At 33.1% G+C, this 23,558-nt stretch overlaps 5 protein-coding genes across 5 annotated transcripts; 1 reads left to right on the top strand and 4 right to left on the bottom strand.

The window, feature by feature from the left end:
* Nucleotides 1–419: 419 nt before the first annotated feature.
* On the bottom strand, nt 420–3,155 carry LOC145592769 (glucan endo-1,3-beta-D-glucosidase-like). Its single transcript, XM_081649278.1, has one exon. It carries the CDS (start codon nt 2,912–2,914, stop codon nt 716–718), a length of 2,199 nt encoding a protein of 732 aa, XP_081505404.1. The 5' UTR covers nt 2,915–3,155; the 3' UTR covers nt 420–715.
* A 1,768-nt stretch (nt 3,156–4,923) lies between these two features.
* Nucleotides 4,924–8,193, top strand: LOC145591250 (uncharacterized). The gene is made up of 6 exons (XM_081647653.1): nt 4,924–5,233; nt 6,325–6,447; nt 6,903–7,082; nt 7,294–7,375; nt 7,589–7,653; nt 7,807–8,193. Exons 1-6 carry the CDS (start codon nt 4,943–4,945, stop codon nt 8,107–8,109), a joined length of 1,044 nt encoding a protein of 347 aa, XP_081503779.1. The 5' UTR covers nt 4,924–4,942; the 3' UTR covers nt 8,110–8,193.
* Nucleotides 8,192–10,507, bottom strand: LOC145591249 (protein trichome birefringence-like 19). The gene is made up of 2 exons (XM_081647652.1): nt 10,016–10,507; nt 8,192–9,122 (listed from the first exon to the last, which is right to left on the bottom strand). The coding sequence occupies exons 1-2, from the start codon at nt 10,505–10,507 to the stop codon at nt 8,370–8,372; spliced, it is 1,245 nt and encodes a 414-aa protein (XP_081503778.1). The 3' UTR covers nt 8,192–8,369.
* Nucleotides 10,508–11,130: 623 nt separating this feature from the next.
* LOC145592766 (protein trichome birefringence-like 19) lies at nt 11,131–13,773 on the bottom strand. Its single transcript, XM_081649276.1, has 2 exons — nt 13,196–13,773; nt 11,131–11,973 (listed from the first exon to the last, which is right to left on the bottom strand). The coding sequence occupies exons 1-2, from the start codon at nt 13,763–13,765 to the stop codon at nt 11,194–11,196; spliced, it is 1,350 nt and encodes a 449-aa protein (XP_081505402.1). The 5' UTR covers nt 13,766–13,773; the 3' UTR covers nt 11,131–11,193.
* A 1,641-nt stretch (nt 13,774–15,414) lies between these two features.
* On the bottom strand, nt 15,415–22,786 carry LOC145591248 (protein trichome birefringence-like 19). The gene is made up of 2 exons (XM_081647650.1): nt 22,138–22,786; nt 15,415–16,298 (listed from the first exon to the last, which is right to left on the bottom strand). Exons 1-2 carry the CDS (start codon nt 22,645–22,647, stop codon nt 15,477–15,479), a joined length of 1,332 nt encoding a protein of 443 aa, XP_081503776.1. The 5' UTR covers nt 22,648–22,786; the 3' UTR covers nt 15,415–15,476.
* Nucleotides 22,787–23,558: the final 772 nt, after the last annotated feature.

The raw sequence follows: 23,558 nt of genomic DNA, 5'->3' as shown, positions 1-23,558 counted from the left end.
ATTGTTATGGTTTTGCCTTACTTAGTTACTTGGCTTTATGGTACATCAAATCACGTAGTGCTCGGCCATGAAAAGGTCTATTTGATTTTAGTCATATAATAGTATGAAGCTTTACGTTCGTTATTATTATTGTTCATTTTCTTGAGTTGGATAATTAAAAATTCAGCCGTTTTGGTGCAAATCTGGCAAGTGTTATAAACTTGTCAGTCAGAAATCTGTGGACTGTGCTACTGTAGTACAATATGCTTTGAGAGCACATTTCTAATTTTCCTCCAAGGAAGCAACTATTTTAGCAGAAATTTCATAGCATCTTTGTCTTCATCAAGCATATGAGAGAGATTTAAAGTATCAACATAATAACTTTGTAGTATGTTCTTAGCAATTAGTAAACACATGTATGACAGTGAGCAAACATTAAGTAGAGTAAAAAAAATTCGTATATTTTCTAGTGTGTATAATACATTCAAAACACAGATGATAAGATACTGCAAATGGCTCAAAGGCTGAGCAGATACACAGCAACAAGTTTCAAGGGTGGTTTGCCTGGTGATCAAGCCTAAAATGATACATTCTTATTGATTCAACAGAACACTACGCTACTAATATATCTGCTCAAGTAAATACGAGTATAAGATTTACACAACCAACAGATGAAGCAATCCATCATAACTAATAGTCATAGATATGCAGATTAAACAGACCTGATATAACATAATTAGTGATAATAGTGGCCAAACCAACAATGACTTCCCATTCCAAGGTACCCATCTTCATCAACGCCCCTGCTGTGAATCCACCAGAGAAGATTGGAGAGGGAGTTGCCATCATCGAAACCTTGCAAATTTCTTATTTTCTCTAGGGCGCTCTCCTTGTTGTATAGCCCTTCCAAAGTATAGACAAACCCCTTCCATCCTTCTCCCACTCCGTCCCTTTCTAAAGCTGGCAATGTCCAGTTCACAAGATCTTTCACAAAGCTCACATCAGGAAACAAAGCCTCGGTAATAGGCAATATTGGAAGGACTTGAATTCCGAGTCTACATTCCTTCCACGCGGGTGGTGCAAACCAAAGTCCGCTGTCCCTCTTATTAGCCCACAGAACCCCCACCACCTTATTCTCACTGCAAAAGATGTCCTCATATATTCCCTCTCCTTCTCTTACATGCCACCATGTTTGCGCTGCTTGCATCTCCATGGCTACAAGAGATGAACCAACAGAAACAAGATGGGCATCCCCATAAGCCAACCCCATCAAAGCTGCAGAATAGTAGGCATTCACTGCCTCACTTGTGCTTTCCTGATTCCTCCCATCAGCAAATTCTGTCAGCCCACCAGCCCAAGAATGCAGCTTATACAAGTCGAAACATCTCAAACGAGTATATTGTGAATTTGCTCGTCTACTCAAACTCATAAAATCAGCCATCATTGAATAAGCCTGAGGCCTGTACTTCCTCCCCCAAGCAGGATCAATCTTAGCAAGAACAGCAATTCCATAGATAAAGTACCCCAAATGGTAATGATGATCATTAAAAATTCCAAACCCGAAATCAGCCCCAGAATCAGTTGACCCTTGTTTAGTAACCATTCCGCCCCATTTTCCATCATACAGAAACCCATTCCCATTAAAAGTCCCATCCAACCAAGGCTCAATTGTTTCCTTCAAGTACTTCCTAACCACAGGAATTGCATCATGATAACAAACTTCCTCAGCAATCAAAGCCATTCTAGCAGCTCGAGCAACCAACTTCCCATAAAAGTACGAGGAAGTTGTCGAAATTGAGCTCGAATTCAAACCCTTAACATCATTGGAAAGAGCTGAGATAACCTCATCATATGACTCCTCCTTAACACCATTAATCGAATGCCAAGTAACCGATACCGGTTGAGTTCTCATCAACCATGAATCCCCAACAACACCAATAAGATCTCCATCAATACTCTTATACTTCAAATCATCCAAAACAACAACATTATCCCTATTTAACAACTTAAGATGCAAAGGATGAGCAAGCATTAACAAATCACCCCTCCCTCTTTTTTCCCATCTATAATTCACACAAAATGGTTCATTCAACACAGCATCACCACTAACAGGATAACAAGAACTAAACCTATCAAGAATCGACTCGAATTTTGGGTCCGAATCGGGTAAAGCCGCAAAACGGATAATACCCGAAAACGAATCAGAAACAATATTAGACAAATCATGGGTTAGGTTAATAGGTGAAGAAGAGTAAATTACCCAAGTTTGATTATTATTAAGCTTAACAACAAACTTAGTATTAGAATCATACGAATTAAACGATAAAATCGCATGAATTGTGGAGAATTTAAGAGATATACCTCCTGAAACAGAACAAGTAACAAAAGGGCTTCCTCGAACAAGAAAAAACCTGAGATTTGAAGAGGGGAAATCCACAGTTACACTAAGATCACTAAACGATGATATTTTATGTGGGGTATTTGAATCTGGGTTATTTGCTGCAGAAACTGTGAAATCAGCGTTGAAAACCTGGTAAATGAAGGAATTGTTGGCGAATCGAGAAGGGTATGAGAGAGAAAGTGAGGAGAGAGAAAGACGGATGAGGTAAGGGTGGATGTATTCAGGTTGATCGCCATTTTTGAGGACAAAGTTTTGGAAGAAAGAGTTTGTGGGAAGAGGGGAAGAGAGAAGTTCAGGGGAGAAGAAAGTGGAAGGGTCTGGAAGAACAGAGGACTCTGTTTTTGGGAATAGAAATGGTTGATTTCTGTGATAAACCGCCATTGTTGAAGATGATGAAGGTTGTACGGGTTGTACGGGTTGTTGAGGAGGAGAGATAAAGGGAGGTGGTGCAAATGAAAATGAAGATTTTGGGGGGTTTTTAAAGGGTTTGGTGATCATTGATTTTATCTTCCTTGAAGCTTTCTTAAGTACCATGTGGGAATTGTTTATAGGTTTCAATCCTATAGGACGTCTTCTGATTACCGATAATAATAAAATAATTGTACAAAGTAAATGATTTGTTATAACTTAAGTAGTAAGAGAGGAAAAACGGGAAGTTGATCCAACAATTGAGGGAAGTTTCTATCTTTGTATTGTAGGGGTGGAGGGAGAGAATGAAAATGGCATGATTGAAAGAAGGTTGGATTCCAAGGTATGTGGGGAGAATGATAGAGTTTGATTATGGGAATGTTGATGTGATATGTGTGTGAATTTGTGGAATCATGTAAAGGGTGTTTTACCTTTTAGAGATTGAAAGTGTGAAGCAAGGGATGGTAGGAAAAAGTGAAATACCTTGGAAGCAATGTTAAGGGATTGGATATTCTTGTAGTATGGTTAAGGTTGACATTTAGCATAGGATTCATATGATGACTTACCATTGGGCTTTTTACATTAGGTTTAAGTAATACTTCATATAAATTTAGCAAATCCATATTTTTTAATATCTATATTGCTACTAGTAATAAAAATGAACATTTGAACTATATTCAACCACCCGAAAAGGGTTATAGGCTGGGATGGGAGAAGGTTGAGGAGGAGGGATTAGTGGTGGTTGATGGTGAAGGGTAGGGGTGGATTAGTTGATGTGGCGATGGCAGTGTGGTTGTGGTCTTCAATTGTTGAACTATTGAGCTACAAGCCTACAAAGCTAGGGAAGTAGGAAGAATAAGAGGAAATAGTGTGCCATGGCTTAGGGTCGAAATTATGGGTGATGTGTGGAATATAATTCAAATTATGAAATATGTCAAGAGCGTATTTCAAATTTGCAATCAAATTATCTACTTAAAATTTTATAAGATGCTATCTAAGATTAAATGTTGTAAAATTTATATCACTTTTTGTACTCCAATTAACATAAATTAAGAAAGAAAGACATTATACATAGCTTTTAGAGGTATATAAAAAATAAAAATAAAAAAAAAAAAAGTCAAAAATGAAAAGAGAAAAAAAAAAACACACACACACAATAAATTACGAAGTACATAAAATGTTAATCCAAGAAACTTCTTGGAAATATTCCAACATTTGACATAGGAAACCCTTCTTACTAAGTATACTTAATTGATAATGCATTGCACTTTGGTTTGTTCAACTACTCGTACTACTATTTTAAGCTAATGCCAAATTGTTAGTTTTCAATGCTTAAACTTTAGTCCTTGTGGCCATTGGCAACTAGGATGACTTAATACATACTCGTAAACTGTTTTATACTCATATATAAGTACTAGTAGTTCTATCAAATGTTTTTTAATGGTTGACCATGCTCTTATATAAGTATGAAAACAATCAATATATTAAATCTACTTGTCAAAAAAAAGAAAAACAAAAAGTCATCTAGTTCCCAATGGCCAAAAGCCAGACTAAAGTTCAAGCATTCACAATGATCAACATTGTTGCAAAACATTGCAATTGAAAATAAACAAAGGAAGTATAATGTAGTATACTCCATACATTACTATTTTATTTTATTTTGATTGGTAAGGAGAAGGGTTTTATCGGATCGGAACCTCTCACATGTCTTCCCGACTCGAGTTAACAGGTTAGGCACTTTGGAAGTAGGGGGGTTGGAGGGGGGATGGGTAAGGAAATCCCCACCCCAAAATGCCTTTAGTGATCCCACTAGACCAAACATAGCTTGGTACTTCATATATTACTATAGGTATGACTGTGCTGTAAAAGAAAAAAAAAATCATTATACCAATATATTAGTACGAAATACAAATTAAAATCAAATTAGGTCATATTGAGTTTTGCGGCTAAAGTCCAAAATGATCCAATACCATAGTGACTGAACCACGTAGCCTAAACAATCGGACCAAACACACATAATTTGAATTGGGTCGGGTTATGGGACCAAAAGTCCAAAACCCAGATCCTAACAACAAATTCAACTGTCACTGAATTTCACCAACAATACAACATCTTAAGAGAGAAAGAGAGAGAAACAGACACACACACACACAGATGGCGGGACTGCTAGCATGGGCAGCCGATGTAGTAGGCGCAAATGAAAGTGGCTCCGATGTATCCGACGACCCCAGTTCGATTCCCCTCATTCTAACCCCTCAACAGCAGCAATATCTCAATGAGTTGAACCAGAAATCAGCTTATCTCACTCGTTCGATCCAAGATCTACGGATTAGACTCCCTCCCTCTGACATCGCTCAACGTCTTCCTCATCTTCATGCTCATTCTCTTGCTTCCAATGCTGCTCTTACCCTTCAATTAAACTCCCATTCTTCCACTCGTGAACAGGTAATTTCTTCGATTTTTCCCTTTTCTTTGATGATTTGAAATTGTTGTATTGCTTAATTTTTGAATGGGGGTGCTTGTTTTTAGGTTAATTGTTTGATATAATTTCTGGGTATTTGATTTTTGGTTGTTAATTGGGTTTTTTCGTGGGAAATTTGATTTTATTTCTCTAGGGGTTTTAGTTTAATTGTCGTGCCCATTTTAATTTTTCCTGTGATTTGTGGTGATTGCGCTTATAATTGTTATCGCGAGGTTCTGGGAATGTGAGTTTTGTTGCAAATCTATAAACTTTCTGATTTGCTATTCAAATGTTGGAGTTTTGATAATTTGATCATCTTTGTATCTGAAATTTCATGGATTACTGCAATCTTTTACTGTCATTTAAACTTAACCCTTTTCAATGCTGCGTCATATTGACCATGTTGATATCTGGTTTTTTAAGTCTGATTTCTCCTAGTCAGTAAGGCTATGGTTGAATCAATGTTGGGGATTGAGGTCATTTGGCCGATTAAGTCGATATTTCGCAGCCTAATGCTTAGGCTGTGCTCTTCTCACCTAAAACCATGAACTTATTTATTTAAGTAAAACACATTTTGATAGTTTATGTTGTGCTGCTTCGCCGCAAATTCTCATTTCAGCTTCTAGGATGTTGGAGCTTTTAGCTTCAAATGATTAATATGATAGGCGTTGTTTAGCCATTCCAATACTTCATGCATTATGCTTGTGTGTCTGATCCGTGTTGGCAATTTTGTGATCTTAGGTTTGATTTGGATGTATTTTTTCCTTTATTGAACTATTGCTTGATGAAGGAATTTAAAGGATATATGGGGTACCATGTCATCCCTTTTGCTATTTGAACAGCAATACAGTTCTTGATAATCTTACCCATCTTTGTTATTGGAATCGGGGAGCATTTCCTTTCAGTGACTTAAATGCCTTTGATTGTGATTTCCTGTTTGCTAAATCAGGGATGGAATATCTGAAAGGACAAATATGACTTATGACCAGTAATTTGTGCAAATTCAAAAAAGGATTATGGGTAATGGTGGAAGCTTTCTTCATGGCTTCATTTTGTGATTGACTTTGCTGACCAGGCACAACAAAGGGAGGCTAAATTGCTGGAAGAAAATGCTGCTTATGAAAAAGAAATCACAAAATGTGAAGCTAAGATTCAAGAGAAGTTGCAGGAGGCAGAACAGTTCCAGCAGAAGTTGAAGGTAGGCATGATTATTCAAGTATATGGTTTTATACATATTCGTTAATGTGGAAACAAGTCGAGAGAGAGTGAGAGTATTTATCTGACCTCTGTCACAGTCCAAGCTATTGTTTAGGGTAGTGAGCAAGCATATGATGTGGAGAATTAGCTTCATTTACCATTGCTTGACTGAAGTAGAAATTTTTCCGATAACTAGTTTCCTGTTATGCCCATCAATCTGTTAAAATTACAGTCACAGTAGGATTAAGATTACCATATTTTCGTAATTAATATCAGAGGAAAATCTGTCCTTGGAAGATACAAATTCTTCTAATTGTTTTGGAGTTGGTCATTGATCTTAAGTTTGGTATTCTTATCAAAGTTAAGGTTTACCCAAACAACTACTCTTTACCCATATCTGCTGCTTTCCATTGGCCAATTTAATTGCTAAATCCTTTCCTCCTTCTGTTATGACAGGAGTTGGACTCGATTGAGGAAAATCTGAAAACTGAGTTGCAAAGAGTTCAAGCAGCTTCAAGTGCCAGTCAGTCTGAGAAATCTGTTGTTCAACATGAAAAAGCAGTGGACTCTGCAGCTGAAGAAGATGCTTCCCGAACTGCTTTACTTGAGAAATTGGAGAACCAGAAGAAAGAAATGGTAATGCTTGCTTCTTCCAATATGCTAAACACTTATACCATTAAAATTAGAATATAAAGAACTAAGCTGCAGAAAGGGTTGGAAAAGGCTAGCATTTTTTATTTGATGGAAGATAGGACAAAGGATTCGAACTGTAGTTTTATGTACAATTCCTGCATGTTCATTTGACTGTTATTAATTTCCTATCTTCCCCTCTTCGTAATTCTTACAGCAATTAACAGAAGAGAAGATTCAAATGTTGGAGAAGAAGTGGGCAGATGTTCAAGAAAAGGCACTTAAGCAACCTTCACCAGGTCTGTACATTAAAAGTTTAAAACTGTAACTCTTTAACCAGCTAGCCAGCTACAAGAGTTCTCTGATTGCTGTCTGTGTAACATTTTCTCCAAGGTTTTAAAGCTGGTGCTTTAAGCTTATCTTAGCATAATAAAAATACATGGTATTATTAATTTTTGGCTATCGACATATCCTTGAGCAACTCTCATTTTGGTGAAATTGATCTTCTACAGCTCAAAGAGAAAAGGCATTGGACAAGCAGCTTCATAGCTTGATGGAGCAACTGGCTGCAAAGCAGGTTAGTTGTCCATAAAAAGCCGAGGCATTAGTTTTGATATATTATGTGAGAACAAAAGACATTTCTACTGTTCTACTTGTGTTGAAAGTGATTGCTATACCCAACCACATTATTCGAGTATTGTTGATGTCTGATCTAAGATTGTTTTTCTAGGCTCAAGCAGAGGCTCTTATAAATGAGATACACATCAAGGAGAAGGAACTTGAAAGATTGAACGCATTGTGGAGAAGAGTTGAGAATACCAAGGAAGCTACTGCTGCTAGGAACCGCTTTGCAAAAAGCGGCCCAACCTATGGTTATGAAACTGACACTGACCTCGACAGTCAAAGCAATCTCCCGTATCACTCTGGTGGTCGTTCTGAATACCGGCAAAGACTCAGGATTTTAAGGTCGTCCTTTGTGCTTTATGTCTTTTTGCTGCACATCATAGTCTTCATCAGAATTTCATTCATTTGAGAATGCTGTCTTTAGGAGTTTTGGGTTTTAATATGAGGATCAACGTTGTGCATAGAATAAATGATGAATAGTGAATACCATGTACGAGTAAAATGCCTGATTTGTATTATCACCAATGTAATGATATTGATAGTTAGAATACATAGTATTACTTGAACTCTGACCTCAACAAATTTTCCCTATAAAATATTCTAGCAAACTGTCAAAACCTTGAGTAATAAAAACACAATTTCCCTCATTTTCTGCTGAATATCATCCCTTCAGTCTAGCATTAGAAGCAGGAAATCACTCCAACTGTCAATCGGCCCTGGCAAGCACCAGTGGACACAATCACTGGGCCAGGTCAGATTGGCCGGACGCCCGTATGTACTCGGGTGTCCATCAGGCCGCAACAACATAATCTGGGTCATATCAAGGAGTTGTAAACTCAGCCCACGCTGCTGCGCCAATCTTTGGCCCTCCCTGAACTCCTCCATTTGGGCCGTGTACAGCTCCAAAGTTTCCCCTTCTACCTTGACCTCATTGCTCTTATAGGGCCTTTTCCTCAAACAATCTCCTCCATGGTCCCACTCACCCCCTTCAAAGTGACCGGGAACAAAAGTCCTCATGTACACTTTGCCCTTAAAACTTTCCCTCTCCAAAATGGCCTTGAATGCTGTCCGAAACGCATTCCGGAACCCAAACGAAAGGGAATACTCCGTTAGGTTATCGATCTCACAATAACGACAACCCATAAATTGTCCTTTTTCGTAGTATATAAGAGGTCGGAAGAACCATTGTCCTGCAGATACGATAACATACTCATACTTGTCAATTTCATCCTTCCAAACATTATCAGCCTCATCGAGATGAAGTCCCCAGAAGGTCTTTCCTGTTCGGCCATTGGGATCTTTTTCGATTGTTTTCACAAGATATGGACTCCATAATATAACTAATGTGAAGTTGTACGATTGATAGTACCAGCGTTTGAAATTATCATCTTTGCTAGTCGAGACATCTAAAGGGTGTTCAACCTGTATAATTTAAATAAACAAATAATGATTATGATTTTTATTCTTCTCAAAATTAACAATTTCTCAAAAAAAAAAAAAAAAAAAATGAAGAGTGGTGGGTGATGAAACCACATGATAAATGAGGATTCTTGCTGTCAGTCTGACATGAAATAAAATGTGCAACTGCACAACATTACATGCACCATTGTCACCAATTTGGGGAAAGGACCATGATCTATTCTTTATTACTGGTACCTGTTTATGACACTCAGCCAACTTCTACCACTAATATGATTCAATTTGTCAAAACCGTTAATGACTTTTAACTTGTGTAAAACATTTCATTGATTGATTTGGGTTGTTAGCTTGACTACAGTAATTCTCATATGATATGGAGTACAAATCTAAATCTAATGTCACAATTAAGCATCAATGACTTCAAGCACTACTCCATTCGTCTAAAATTAGTTGTCACGGAAATACATGATCAATGTAATCTAAAGAATAGAAAAGGTATTATTCTTTGATGTAGTCTACATTACACAATGGAATAACTTTAATATACCAATGTGAGTATGTGATCATTGAATGTTTGTTACTGGCAGTCAAACTATAGAATAAATAATTGAGACATTATTAGACCGTAATAAAGTGGTAAAAAAGAAAAAGTATACTCAGTATCATTTTAATAGTCTTAATTAAAGTATAGTTTGTCACTAATAACACTGTCGGCAACGTATTCTAATACTAGCTGCATATCAACAATACTAAATTACCAACCTTTCAATTAACCAATTAAACTGGCTAACATTGACAAAAATACATCAAGAACATCTAAATCCATACAGTTTCAATTCAAACTTTACCAACTAAATTAGCTGACGAAATCAAAAAAACAAAAATCGAAAACTTACCCGAGACAAGAGGCAGATCAAGGATTGCATTTGATTCCTAGCAACAGAATCACCAACAAAAGCCATAGACTTATTCTTAACAATCTCAAAAAACTTAATCGGATCAAAAACGGGTAACTCACAATCATTAGGCTTCCACCTCCACTTCATGAATTCAGTATCGGGTCTACCATACTTCATACAATTTTGATGTTCTTGAACCACCCAACAAGTTTCATTTGTATAATATGGAGCATCCATATTTGGGATCCAATCACCCGAATAAAGATCACATTTTTGAATTCTTGTATCACTTTCTGTCGGTGGAGCTCCTTGTTCTTCATTATTTATGTATGAAGTTGAAATTATTGGATTTGAAGGTGTTTTGATTGATATATTTTTGACTAATTGTAAAGTTATTATTGTAAAAAGAATTATTGGAAGTGTTATTTGGAAAACTACTTTTTTGTTGAAGCTACGATATTGAGTTTTGGTTAAGTGTATTTGTTCCATGATTTTTCTTTTCTTTTTGAAAGTTTTGTGGTTTAGTTCCCCTTTTATTTATTTATATGTTTTTTTTTTTTTTTTAAAGTAGCTCTTATCTGTGATGTATTCAGTGCACCCTTAATCATCTGACATGTGGCAGTAGATTTTACTGTTTTTGATACTATGATAGTGATAGTGAAAGGGGACAAAGTAAAGCAAATGGAAATGGTGAGTATGTAGAAATTTCTTTGCCTCTTTATATTTTATCTCGTTATAGCTTTATTGGGGTTATGCCGTAGTCTTGACTCTTGAGTATACTGTACACCTAATTTTGAAGAATTTTCTAAACGTAATTAAACTAAGATTTACTATTAAAATGACACTCCTTTCAAACTAATTTTAACTATAATTCAAAATAGAAAAAAGATAATGGTCAATAATAGAAAATGTGAAAAGGAAATAACACACGAAAAACAAAAGACAATTTTTTTTTTTTCCTTGCAACAAATCAGTTCTTCTTTGATGTAACCTCAATTGTAACAAATAGATTATAGTGCAACAATAGAAGAAAAGAAAAATGAATCTTGTATGATGAATTGATCATGTATCAACCTCTTTTGTAACAAATTGGTCCTTTTTTATACAATTATACCAATTGCTAAACTTCTTCATGCATCATGATCAACAGTATATAACCCTTTTTTAATCTAATCTTAATGAAGATTCTTCTCTTCACTTTTTAACATATCAAGCAAAAAATCATTCCAACTATCAATGGGCCCGGGTAAGCACCAATGGACACAATCACTGGGCCATATCCCATTCATCTTGGCCGGACGCCCATATACACTCGGGTGCCCATCGGGCCTCACCAACATGAGCCGGGTCATATCGATGAGTTCGAACTTAAGCCCACGTTGTTGGGCCACACTTTGGGCCTCCTTGAAAGCTTCCAATTGGGCTGTATACACCTCCATATTTTGTCCATCCAAAGGCAATTCATAGCTTTTTATTGGACTAGTTCTTTTGCAGTCCCCTCCATGGTCCCAATCTGCTCCTTCAAAGTGGGAGGGAGCAAAGGTTCTCAAAAACACCTTACCTTTGAAATTCTCCCTCTCCAAAATGGCCCGAAACGAGGTTTGAAACGCGTTTCGGTACCCATAGGAGAGGGAATATTCCGTAAGATTATCTATCTCACAGTAACGACATCCCATAAAATTACCCTTCTCGTAATAGATAAGGGGCCGGAAAAACCAATGCCCCGCGGATATGATAACATAGTCAAATTCATCGATTTGGGTCGTCCAAACATCATTGGCCTCGTCGAGGTAGAGCCCAGTAAAGGTCTTTCCAGCTTTGCCATTTGGGTCATTTTCTTGGGTCTTGACTAAGAATGGGCTCCAAAATATAGCAAGTGTGAAGTTGGAAGATTGGAAGTACCAACGTTTAAAGTTATCATCTTTTGTAGGAGAAATATCTAAGGGGTGTTCTACCTGTAATATAATAGACAAAACATTGAACAAACAATCTTAATTGAAACATTGTTACCACTATTCTTTTGGCTCAACATTAGTAATTTAAATGAGATTATAATAAAATATAGTACATCATATTGTTAAATGATTTTGACACAATTACCTAATTATGCATCCCTTTGAATGCTTTATTAGAGTGTGTTAGTTCAACTAACCTTGTCTTTTTACCAGAACTTTTGCATCTATTGTTTTGCTTTTTGTCAAGAAATTCAAACATATATACAAAATTGCAGGGTGTAAATGTAATATGTAATAACATTTCTAATGAAATTCTTTTACAAATCAGTGTATATCATATTGCAATATGTGGAAATGCAAATGTATGATGTAAGGAGGTCATTCCACCTCAGTGTAATTTGAACTTTTAATTAACATTAAGGCTCCATTTGTTTTTCATTTTCATGATTTTCCGTCATCTTTTTATGTTCCTTTGTTTGTTTTTTTAAGAGACAGAAAACAATTTTTCTAAAGATATAAAATTGCACTTTAGAAAAGGAAAATCGTTTTCCTTTGAAAAAAAAAAAGTATGCCACATTTTCCTTTTCACTCATTACTTCTCCAGCTTCTCCTTATACTCTCCTCGCATCCTTCCTTTTCTTTTATTTCATTTTTCCTTTTCTCCTTTTTCCTCTAATCAAACAAACAAAGGAAACTTTCTTTAAAATCATGTTTTCCATTGAAAATTATTTTGCTTGAAAAGTGATTTTCCATGACAATTGTTTTCCTTCAAAACAAACGGAGCCTAAATAAATAAGCCTAAATGTCAGCTCAATGGTCGATCTAACTTCATAGTACTGAGCATATTAGTCAATATAGTTGGTAATCATATCTAACGTAATAACTAAATTCGAATGAAGTAGGTTATAAATCTTGTGTAGTATTAACTCTACATGTATTCTTTTTGTTCATCATAAAGGCAATTTGATCATCAAGAACAACAATATGAGAAATTTAAATGCACTCTATCCATAATTCCGTTGACTTTTATATTCCCTTTTTACGGTCTCACTTTTATCTTAACTTATTTATTTGATCACTTTTTTTTATACTAAATTGTAAATTCAATAAAAACACATACATTTTAGTAATCCTAAGTAAAATGCAATTCCACATTATACATACGGAGTAGTAAATTATAAAATAAAATAATTTTATTTAGTAAGCAAAAAGTCTTAATTACCTGAGATAAGAGGCAAATCAAAGATTGCATATGATTCCTAGCCACAGAATCACCAACAAAAGCCAAAGACTTGCCCTTAACAATATCCAAGAACTCATTCGGGTTAAAAACGGGTAATTCACACCCGTTTGGCTTCCATTTCCACTTCATAAACTCGGTATCGGGTCTACCATATTTCATACAATTTTGATGTTCTTGGATCACCCTACAAGTATAATTTGTATAATACGGAGCATCCATATTCGGGACCCATTCGCCCGAAAAAAGATCACATTTTGTAACCGGGGTAGGTTTAGGGCTTGTTTCATAGCGTTTTGATTCGATCACAACTTGATCATCATCATAATTAGTAGGTGGTAATGATTCATTTTGAGGAAAAGTTTGTAATAATTCAACATTATTAGTGTGTAATGACTGTAATGAAGTACGGTTAGTTGGAGATTTCTTGAAAGAAATGTTCTTGGATAATTGTAATGTGATTATAGTAAATAAGATTATTGGTAATGAAATTTGTAGAACAAGTTTAGACTTGTAATTACGTTTTGGAATTTTGTGTATTGGCATTTCCATTGAGGAGAGAGAAAAAGTTTGAGTTTTTTGGGTGTTTCTTTGGAGTTTTGATGTGATGGGAAAGAATGTGCATGTTAAATTTTGTCAACAAAACTAAAAAAATAATGAGTATCATGCTAAGTAGTCCTTAAATTGTTTATTTATAATTAGTAGCATGTTACTAGTTAATTAGCTTGATTTAGAATATTATGGGAGATAGTCAATTGATTAATACGGATTAATGGTGTATTATTTAAATGATCTAATTTATTAAATTGACTTTTACTTGATTAATTAATGATGTAAAAAACTAACGTGCTAGTTTGATTATGATGTAATTGAAATTAACCGGATTCAGATTAGACTATGATGATTAAAGTAATTGAAATCAATTTTGCAACTTTAACCTAACTAAGTCAAATAATTGAAAGGGAACTTTAGATGTCTCGCATCAGTGTCCTTGAAAGTTCGACTTGCTTAACTTTTAAGATCAGGGTATTTTATTTGACTAAATAAGATCTATACATATAGCCTATTGTATATAGTGTTTAGATCTTAACCACTAATCCAGAACCTCATCAGTTAAATTATTTCATATTAAGTTGAAACAAAGCCAAGTTAAATGATTATTTATCATTACCACGTTCAAATCTATCAACATAACACGTCTCATAATAATTGAAACATAGGGGATCCAATATACAATTATTATTCCATTTGCTGACATATACATACTACATAGTTGCCAATTTGGAATGTATCAACCGGTGCCAATAATGGTAAATTAGTGGGCAATATTTTCCTATATAAAAGTTGTAGTACATCACTACATGTGAGCTACTAAGAATAGAATCGTCGAATGAAGTTTCTGGGATATCTGCTTACTTCCAATTTTCCAGCTCATAATGATGATATAAAGATTCAATTTTATTTTAAATTTCAATTCAGATTTGAGAATCAAATTAAAACTACTGACAAATTACAAAATTTGGGAACACCGACTTCATGCTTAATTGTAAATCAAACAGAGCAAAAGTCTACTAATCTTAAAAGTGAAGCATATTCAACTCCCTTTAAAAAAAATAAAAAAAATAAAAAAAAAAGGTTACAAACAGAAAAAGTAACAATGCTATTTTGCATTCTTTTATAAAAAGTTACTTAAAAGTTAAAATATTGTAGTTGATTGCATAATTACATTCTTAACGAGTCTAAAAATTTAAAATGGTGTTCGTATCAGAATATGTAAGATATCAGTCACACACTAAAATACTCTTTTTTTAGGATGTCCACCCGATTCGCTGGAGCTTAGCTCCAACTATATTCGAATATAACTTGGTTCGCACATCTGGCTTATGGTGGGTGAGTCTACCAACAAGCATTTCTAAATACATTAAGGTTCAAACTCGAAACTTCCCTTAAGAGATATCAAGTTGCTTACCATTTGATCCAACTCTTATTGATACTAATATACTCTTATTAACTACTTCTTGTAATAATAGTTGTTTTCTTTGACTTTGGAGCTAAAAACATCAAGGGGTAGAAAAGCCAAGAAAAATGAATATGATGTATCAAATATTGAAAAAACTCAATTATTTGATCCCTTAATTAGGGAACCCTCATACTATACAAATATAAATATTTTGACAAATGCATATGCTAAACCCCATTAATAAATTAAACAATATATATATTTATATATAATTCCAAAATTAATCAAATCATAAATCATTGTTTAACTCTTCAACTTTCTCTCCTTTGAATGAAGAACCATATCTTCTTTAGCCCTAACTCCTTCACTTTTTATCATCTCAAGTAGAAAATCATTCCAAGTGTCAATGGGCCCAGGCAAGCACCAATGGACACAATCATTATATAAAGTCACATTTTCATTGGGCCAATGCCCATACCTACTTGGGTGCCCATCGGGCCTCATCAATATGGGCTGTGTCATGTCCATAAGCCTGAACCCCAGCCCACGTTGTCGGCCCAACTTTTGGGCCACTTTGAATTCTCCTAATTGGGCCATATACAAGTCCAAATCAACCCCTTGCAAACTAATTTCACTACTTTTATAAGGCTTTTGCCTCAAGCAATTCCCACCTTTGTTCCACTCCCCCCCTTCAAAATGTGAGGGGGCAAAGGTCCTCAAATAGACTACTCCCTTGAAGTTTTCCCTCTCCAAAATGGCCTTAAACGCGGTGTGGAATGCCTTTCGATAACCATAAGCCATGGTATAGTCTGTCACGTTTGGAAGTTGGCAAAATCGACACCCTGTGAGAGCACCTTTCTCGTAGTACATAAGGGGTCGGAAGAACCAATGACCCGCTGATAGGATAATGTAATCAAACTCATCGATTTTGGTTGTCCAAGTCTCATCTGGCTCGTCGAGGAATAGACCAAACAAACCGTTTCCATTTGGACCATTTGGGTCATTCTCTTGGGCTTTGACCAAGAATGTACTCGTGAACATGGCTACCGTGAAATTGTAGTTATTGTAGTGCCAACGTTTAAAGTGTTCATCTTTAGTGTAGGAGACATCGTATGGATATTCCACCTAAAAAATGATCAAAGCGTAAAAATTAATTAGAAAAAAAATAGAAAGATCCGATATTAAAAACAAAGATAATTAAGGTATTTGTGAATTTTATATAAACATTATTGGCTAGCTGAAATTTGATCAACTAAAAGTTAAGAAGACAGCTATATAATGCAAATCAAAGCAAATAATGGAGAATATATGCAAAGAAAATATAGTGATGTGACTCCATGCAAAAATAAAAAAAGACTGTGATATATACTGAAATGTCCCACAAATATGGCAAATGTTCCAATTCCATATTTTCGTATGATTAATCTTAGTTAAGACATAAGTTTCAACTAATTGTACTTGAATTATTACTCAAATTTTCTAAATTATCCTTTTAATAATTAATGAGGATGTGAAAGGATATCAACTACTTGCTATTTGTACACAATTATCATCAAATTAAGGACCCTAGTCATATATTTTAAAATTGTCAATACCGCAAATTAGGTAACAAGCAACAATCATATCTAGAAATTTGCCTTCTTTTCTATAGTTTTGGTATTATGTCATACTCGATCTAGTTAGCTTTTTTCCATTATAAGTTTATACTCTTTTTTTTCCCTTCATAAATCATTGAAAGACTTTGTTGATTACTCGTATGTAACTTTTACTTAAAAACCTGTTAGACCGTGTTTCTCAAAAATTGATCTCAATTATAATGTATTACATGTACTCAAAGTTATTAAAATCGGAATTCTACTTTGAATCGGAAATGGGCTATCAAAATTGAATCGTAAAACCGAATCGTAGAATTATAAGATTCTACTTACATGCATATCAAGACGTCAAATCTTAATTTTAATTAAATATATTGAAATTATGAGTTTGAACCTAATTATTGATAGATAATAGTTATTTACCCATCAAGCAATTAATACTTGACCATATATCTTTATAAAAACCTATATAAACATGTTTTTTACTTGTAAGGATTTTGCTAATTAAGAAAAATATGTTAAATCGTAAATCGAATCGTATGATATACATGAATCGTAAAATCGTAAGATTCTAAGATTTAAATCGGGATTTTAATAACAATGCATGTACTCAAGTGTCGATAAGCACTTCTTTTACAAATTGGAAACCTATATAGTTAACAAAATCACATTTTATTCCTACATATGCTTTTTTTTTAAAAAAAAAAAAAAAAACAAAAATTCCTACATATGCTAAAACCTCTCGTAATCTTGTGAAACTTTGAATCTATTTATGAATCTACTAATCAAAACAAGACTAATTCTAGGAAATTGCATGACACCTCACCATGTCTTATCTTTGGATGATTTATCATATGAATAATACTTGGCAAATTGTAAAGAGAGGACATTTTAGTGATTGGACTATTGTATATCAAACTCGTGAATAGCTAGCTATTCATGAGTTGGAAAGATGAGGAAAAAAACACAAGTTCTACTAATGAACAAAACATAAAACGACGAGTAATACGACTAGATGAAAATGGAGCCTAGTAACTAAATTGTAGAGAAAAAGACCATTTTAACCAAACACGCCACATGGGAGTGTGTAGATCTTTAGTCCCTATAAACACTAAATTACAACGTTTCTAGTTTATGTACAAATCTATACACATAGAAGGTATCTTTTATGTGACTTAATTTAATTTAATTTCAACTCCCCAAAAAAATATTAAAAAAATAATTAAGAATTTTTCGAAAGGGGTGATATGTAAAAAGAAAATCAATTTAGATACTGTTCTGATTGACTGAATTGAACTGAATATTTTACAAAAGAAGGAAACTAAGAAGTTAATTGAACTGAATTGAAAATAATCTGAAAAGAATAGGCCCTTAGATGCATTGCTAATTTTAAAATAATGATTGTATTATCAAGCATATCTTTTGGATCTGAACCAATTCTTAATATGGAAAGTATAGTTTGATTATGATTTGATCAAATTACACTTTTTAGATTTATCAATACACAATTTATACATACGATAAGGTATAAATCACTATGTTTTCCTAGACAAATAAAGATAGACTTTGTTAACCTCAAAAAAATCTAAATATAGAACCTCAAGAAAGAGGGTCCATTTCACAAGTCCAAAGTTAATTTTATTCCAAAATCATATAGCAATAACTCAATAAGTGGAGTAGCCTCTTAACCTTATAAAGTATTTTACTCTCTTTTCTTTTCTCAATATGAGACACTTAGGCCCTGTTCTCTTCACCTTAAAAAAATAATATTAAGTAAAAATAATTTCAGTTCAGTAAAAATAAGTTCAGTTCGGTAAAATTAATTTCAGTTTAGTAAAAATAATTTCAGTTCAGTAAAAATAAGTTCAGTTCGGTAAAATTCAGTTTTCTTAAAGAAGAATTATAATAGAAAATCAGTAAAAATAATTTCAGTTCAGCAAATATAATTTCAGTTCAGTAAAAATAATTTAAGTTCAGCAAATATAATTTTGTTTCAGTAAAAATAATTTCAATTCAACAAAAATAAGGTAAAAAGAACGGGGCCTTATATATATATATATTATTTAGTAGGATATAGTTCAACAAATCTATACTCCATATATTTGTTCAAAACATTATGCATTTTTTTTTCTAAATTTTTGTAAAAACTAAAAAGATATGAGAGAAATTATTCTAGACATCCAAATGTACGGTGTGCTTAAAAACTAAAAAATTGCTCATTTTAATGATTATTGCTCATTTAATTATAAAATGAGTAAATAAAATACGGAGTACTGCATCAAAATGAGGAATATTTTATTTTCAAGATATGAAGTAGAAATATTTTGGATAAAATAAGGTTAAATCTATATCGACTATATGACATGTATAAAGTGGATAAAATGGAAAATTAGTGGAAGTACACATACTTCATAGCATTGGAAATTGAAGACCTTTTGCGTTCAACTTTAACGGTGCACTATAATCTAACACGCCGCATGTGACTTTGGATTTTAAAACAACTGCTCTCACAGTCTCACTTGTGGTTTGTTGAATACAAAATAACGTGCCATCAATTAGTGTTACGAGTATTATTTGTAACCAAAATACTTGGTTTTAGGGCCGGTTTTGAACCGAGCTTAATTAAACTGAACTGAATTGAAGTGAATAAAGATAAAATGAATTATTTATGAGAGAAGAAAATTAGGAAATGAACTAAAATAAAGATAAAAAAAACAGGCCCTTACTCGTACAATTTTTCATTACCATCGGAAATTATACTGTGTCTTATGATTACTTATTTGAATTTAATAGATTTTATTAAAATTTATTTTAAATATAGGTAATTCTTGTTAGGACTTATTATTTCTATTGTTTTTGAAATTATTGTAATTATAAGATCGTAAATAAGTGAAAATAATTTAAATATATTGTAAATTCTATCTATAAAGAATTATATGTGTAGTCTTTACCACTACTCACTCATACATTCATAATTTCATACGTGACTCAAAAATAGTGGACAATAACATACTTTTTTGAATTGTGTGAGTGTGAAAAATTAAGCGGAAAAAATTACAAAAAATATTACTTTGTCCGTCCTTTCTTTTATTAGAGACTCGTTTTTAATATTTATTACTTACGTAATAATAAAGAGAAATGAATATCTAATAAAAGGAGAGGGAATGATAAATGGAGACGATTTGGTGAAGGAGTGCATGTGACTATGTGACATTGCTGCATTATCATGAAACCCGAGCTTGTAGTCATGTGACTTTGAAGGCCCATTTGACAATGGCCCATCGAATGTTTTTCCTTTTTCTTTTTTGTTTTGGGCATAAAATGATCAAATGTTTTATTTTAGCAACACTGTCACTACTTTAATGAAAAAACTAATGAAATCTTATTTTCTTGCTTTTTCCTTTCAAAAAGTTTATTCCAAGAGTGACAGCATAACCTTTCCGAATATTAAACTTATTTTAAAGATAAATTAGCTTAATTTAGTAAAAATCATTAGATGATTATCTTAAGAGACCGACACAATACTTATACTTTTTATAACCACATTGTAACTCCATACGAAGTAATGTTTTGTCATTGCTAGAGTTAGCAAATTATAATGTAACCTACCAAGTAAGCCGATCACATTATAATGTAGTATGCACTCCATAACCGACATTATTTATACACAATACTCCCTCTATTTTTTATTTTATTCGCATCACTTTCTTTTTGTGTTTTTTTTTTAAACACATCACTTTTATATTTGGTAACTTTATACTATATTTTATCATTTATCTCTCTTACTTTAAACCCCACTTAAATTATTTTATCATTTCTCTCTCTTCCGTGGTCTCTACTTAAATAATACAAATATCTATCCTCTCTCATATACTTTCTCTTTCATGGTCCCCATAGCAATTTTATTATAATAATTTATTCACTCACTCACAATATTATATTACTCTCCTAAAACTATGTGTACTCTTAAGTGATGCAAATAAAAAAAAAACAGAGAGAATACTATTTTGTCCGTGCTTAAATTTAAAAGAACAATAGTTTGTAGGAGTATTATTTTACAGAGTACAGAGTAATTTATAATTATAATTAAAATAGAGAGCAGAGTCGGTAAATTATACCTTACACTCTAACAGTAAAGCAGTGTATACTTTATCACCCTTCAATTTTCTTTACCTCCCACACTCTTTTTTTCTACTTCTACTATTTTTCTAACAGTCAATGCATTAATATCTTCTTCTGACACATTTTACCTAAACTTTCTACCATTTTGTATTAGTTCAACTAATCTCATTATCTTGGACCCAAATTTCTTAGATCTACAAATTATTTATTTATATTTTGACCACCTAAGATCTAAGATAATTGCATCAATCTTATTTTACACTGTTGTTACTCCGAGATGTACAAATTAACACTCACACTAATTTCTAAAAGTTTATGTATCTTACCATAACGTACAAGTCAAGTCTTTAAGTAGGACCTCTCTTAACTTTTTTTAATGATTCATATTGACACCTTAGAATTTGCAATTATTTTTGAAGCATCTTATCAATTCATCTATCCTTTATATTTTTCGCTTATAACATCAATGCACATCAAATTAACTTTAGATTGAAGTTTGATATACGATGTGATCCAAAGTGTGAAACTAATAATAGTGTGATTTATTAGTAAGCGTTCTTTTTTCTATGAAGATTCAATCACAAGTTGTTGTGATATAGACAAGATTTAATCCTTGAACTTGAACATTGCTAGCGTTTAAGACTTTAAAACATAAATTGAACTGAAAAAGATAGATATACGTGCTTCCAAAAGATTCCTATGTGCCACGAGTACTATGCTACGTGTAAGACACTAACCGCTAATGCTAGCTAAGCTAACGCTGTTACCAGTAATAATATACTTAATTAAATAATACTTCGTATTTTATGTGTTGAATTTTCATGGTAAGAAAAGAGTTTGTTTAATTCGATAGATGACATAATGAATTATTGACATGATATATGTTATTTTAAACACCATATAAGAAAAAAATAAAATAGAAATATACTTCTATATTACCTCTGTTAACGAGTATTTGCAAATTTGAAATATTTTATATCTCAAAAATAATACCCAAAGTTATAGATAACCATTAATGGAGTTAGTATTTAGTTTTATGACAAATGTTATGAATCACACATCATATATGCAAACTTGTCAAGAATTACATGGCATAAAAGAAGGAAAAACACTAACCAACTTTTGTATATGCTACGTAACCCATGCATTTTTTTCAGGCATCAAAATAACAGAATACTTTATAATATAAGATTGAATCTATGACATAAAAACTTAGATATATAAATATAAATTAATAAAGAACTTACCCGAGACAAGAGGCATATCAAGGATTGCATTTGATTTCTTGCAACAGAATCACCAATAAAAGCCAAAGATTTACCTCTAACAATCTCAAAAAATTGTCTAGGGTTAAAAATTGGTAAGTCACAACCATCCGGTTTCCACTTCCATTTCATGAACTCACTATCCGGTCTACCATACTTCATACAATTTTGGTGTTCATGAATAGCCCAACATGTTGTGTTTGTGTAATATGGACCCTCCGGATTCGGAACCCATTCGCCCGAAAAGATATCACATTTCCTTGTTGTAGGAGGCAATGATCCATGCTTAGGAGGAGCGCGAATTGGGGTATGATCATCTTCATTGTTAATGTATAGTTTAGGAGTACTAATTGGTTTAGGTGCACTCTTAAAGTAAATGTTCTTGGCTAATTGTAGGGGAATAATGGTTAATAGGATTAATGGGAAAACTATTTGTAGGAATAGTTTTAGGTTGAGTTTAAGTTTTTGGTTTTTTGGTAAGGAGACTTCCATGTTTTGTGAGAGGTAGAGAGGAAAGAGGGATAGATGAGAGAGAAAGAGAAAGAAATAGAGGGAGAAAAATAAGCTAAAGTGAGTGAATGAGAAAAGTTTGAAAGTTTCTAAGAGAGTTGTTTGGGATTTTGTGATGAAGGAATGGAGTTGTTAAAATAATTGTTGGACTTGGTGGTATTATATATGAGTATGACCCAATGTTTTATCATTTTTCTCAAAAAGAGGGCTATCATTTATGTGTAGTTGTTAACTTGTTATTATTGTTATTATATAGTATATGATTATAAACTTATAATAACACTTTTAATTAAGTGCATGGTAGCTATATTAAGTGGTGTAAAAAATAAAAAAGCTATATTAAGTTGATTATGATTTGAAATTTTGCATTGGGTACCTTGTTGCGTTTTCTAAATATGCAAATTAAATTTAATTTTTTTTTCCACACAAATGTTAATTAATAAATGGAATAATAACTCTCGTAAAAAAAAAAAAATGGAATAAAAACTTTAGATTAATTTGTAAATAACTACTACTACATTCATCTTTTGCTCTACTAATATAATTCTAGACAATAAATAAACACTTTTATTTATCTCTAAGTTTTCATGAAATTAGACTAGTACGGTATTTTTCTTACTTATTGTATACTTCACCTGTTTGATAAAATAAAGTTGCAAGAGTTATCTAGCTTTTAAGTGTCAAATACTATTTTCACCGAGATGCACATTCCTAAAATCTTGTTATATTCATGTGTACTTAAAATTCTCTGATAATTAATTGACCATCAATGGTGAATGGTCATACTTGTATATATATCTTAACGCAAAAGATCAAAAAAGCATTTTTAACATATGGCCAGCCATCTCTTTCTTTTACAAATTAGTGTACATGTATCATTAATTCGTATACAA

Source organism: Chenopodium album, chromosome 18 (genome assembly GCF_948465745.1).
Source record: "Chenopodium album chromosome 18, dcCheAlbu1.1, whole genome shotgun sequence".
Lineage (NCBI taxonomy): Eukaryota > Viridiplantae > Streptophyta > Magnoliopsida > Caryophyllales > Amaranthaceae > Chenopodium > Chenopodium album.
The sequence above is the reverse complement of the archived record's forward strand: the minus strand, read 5'-3'. Positions and strand labels throughout refer to the sequence as shown.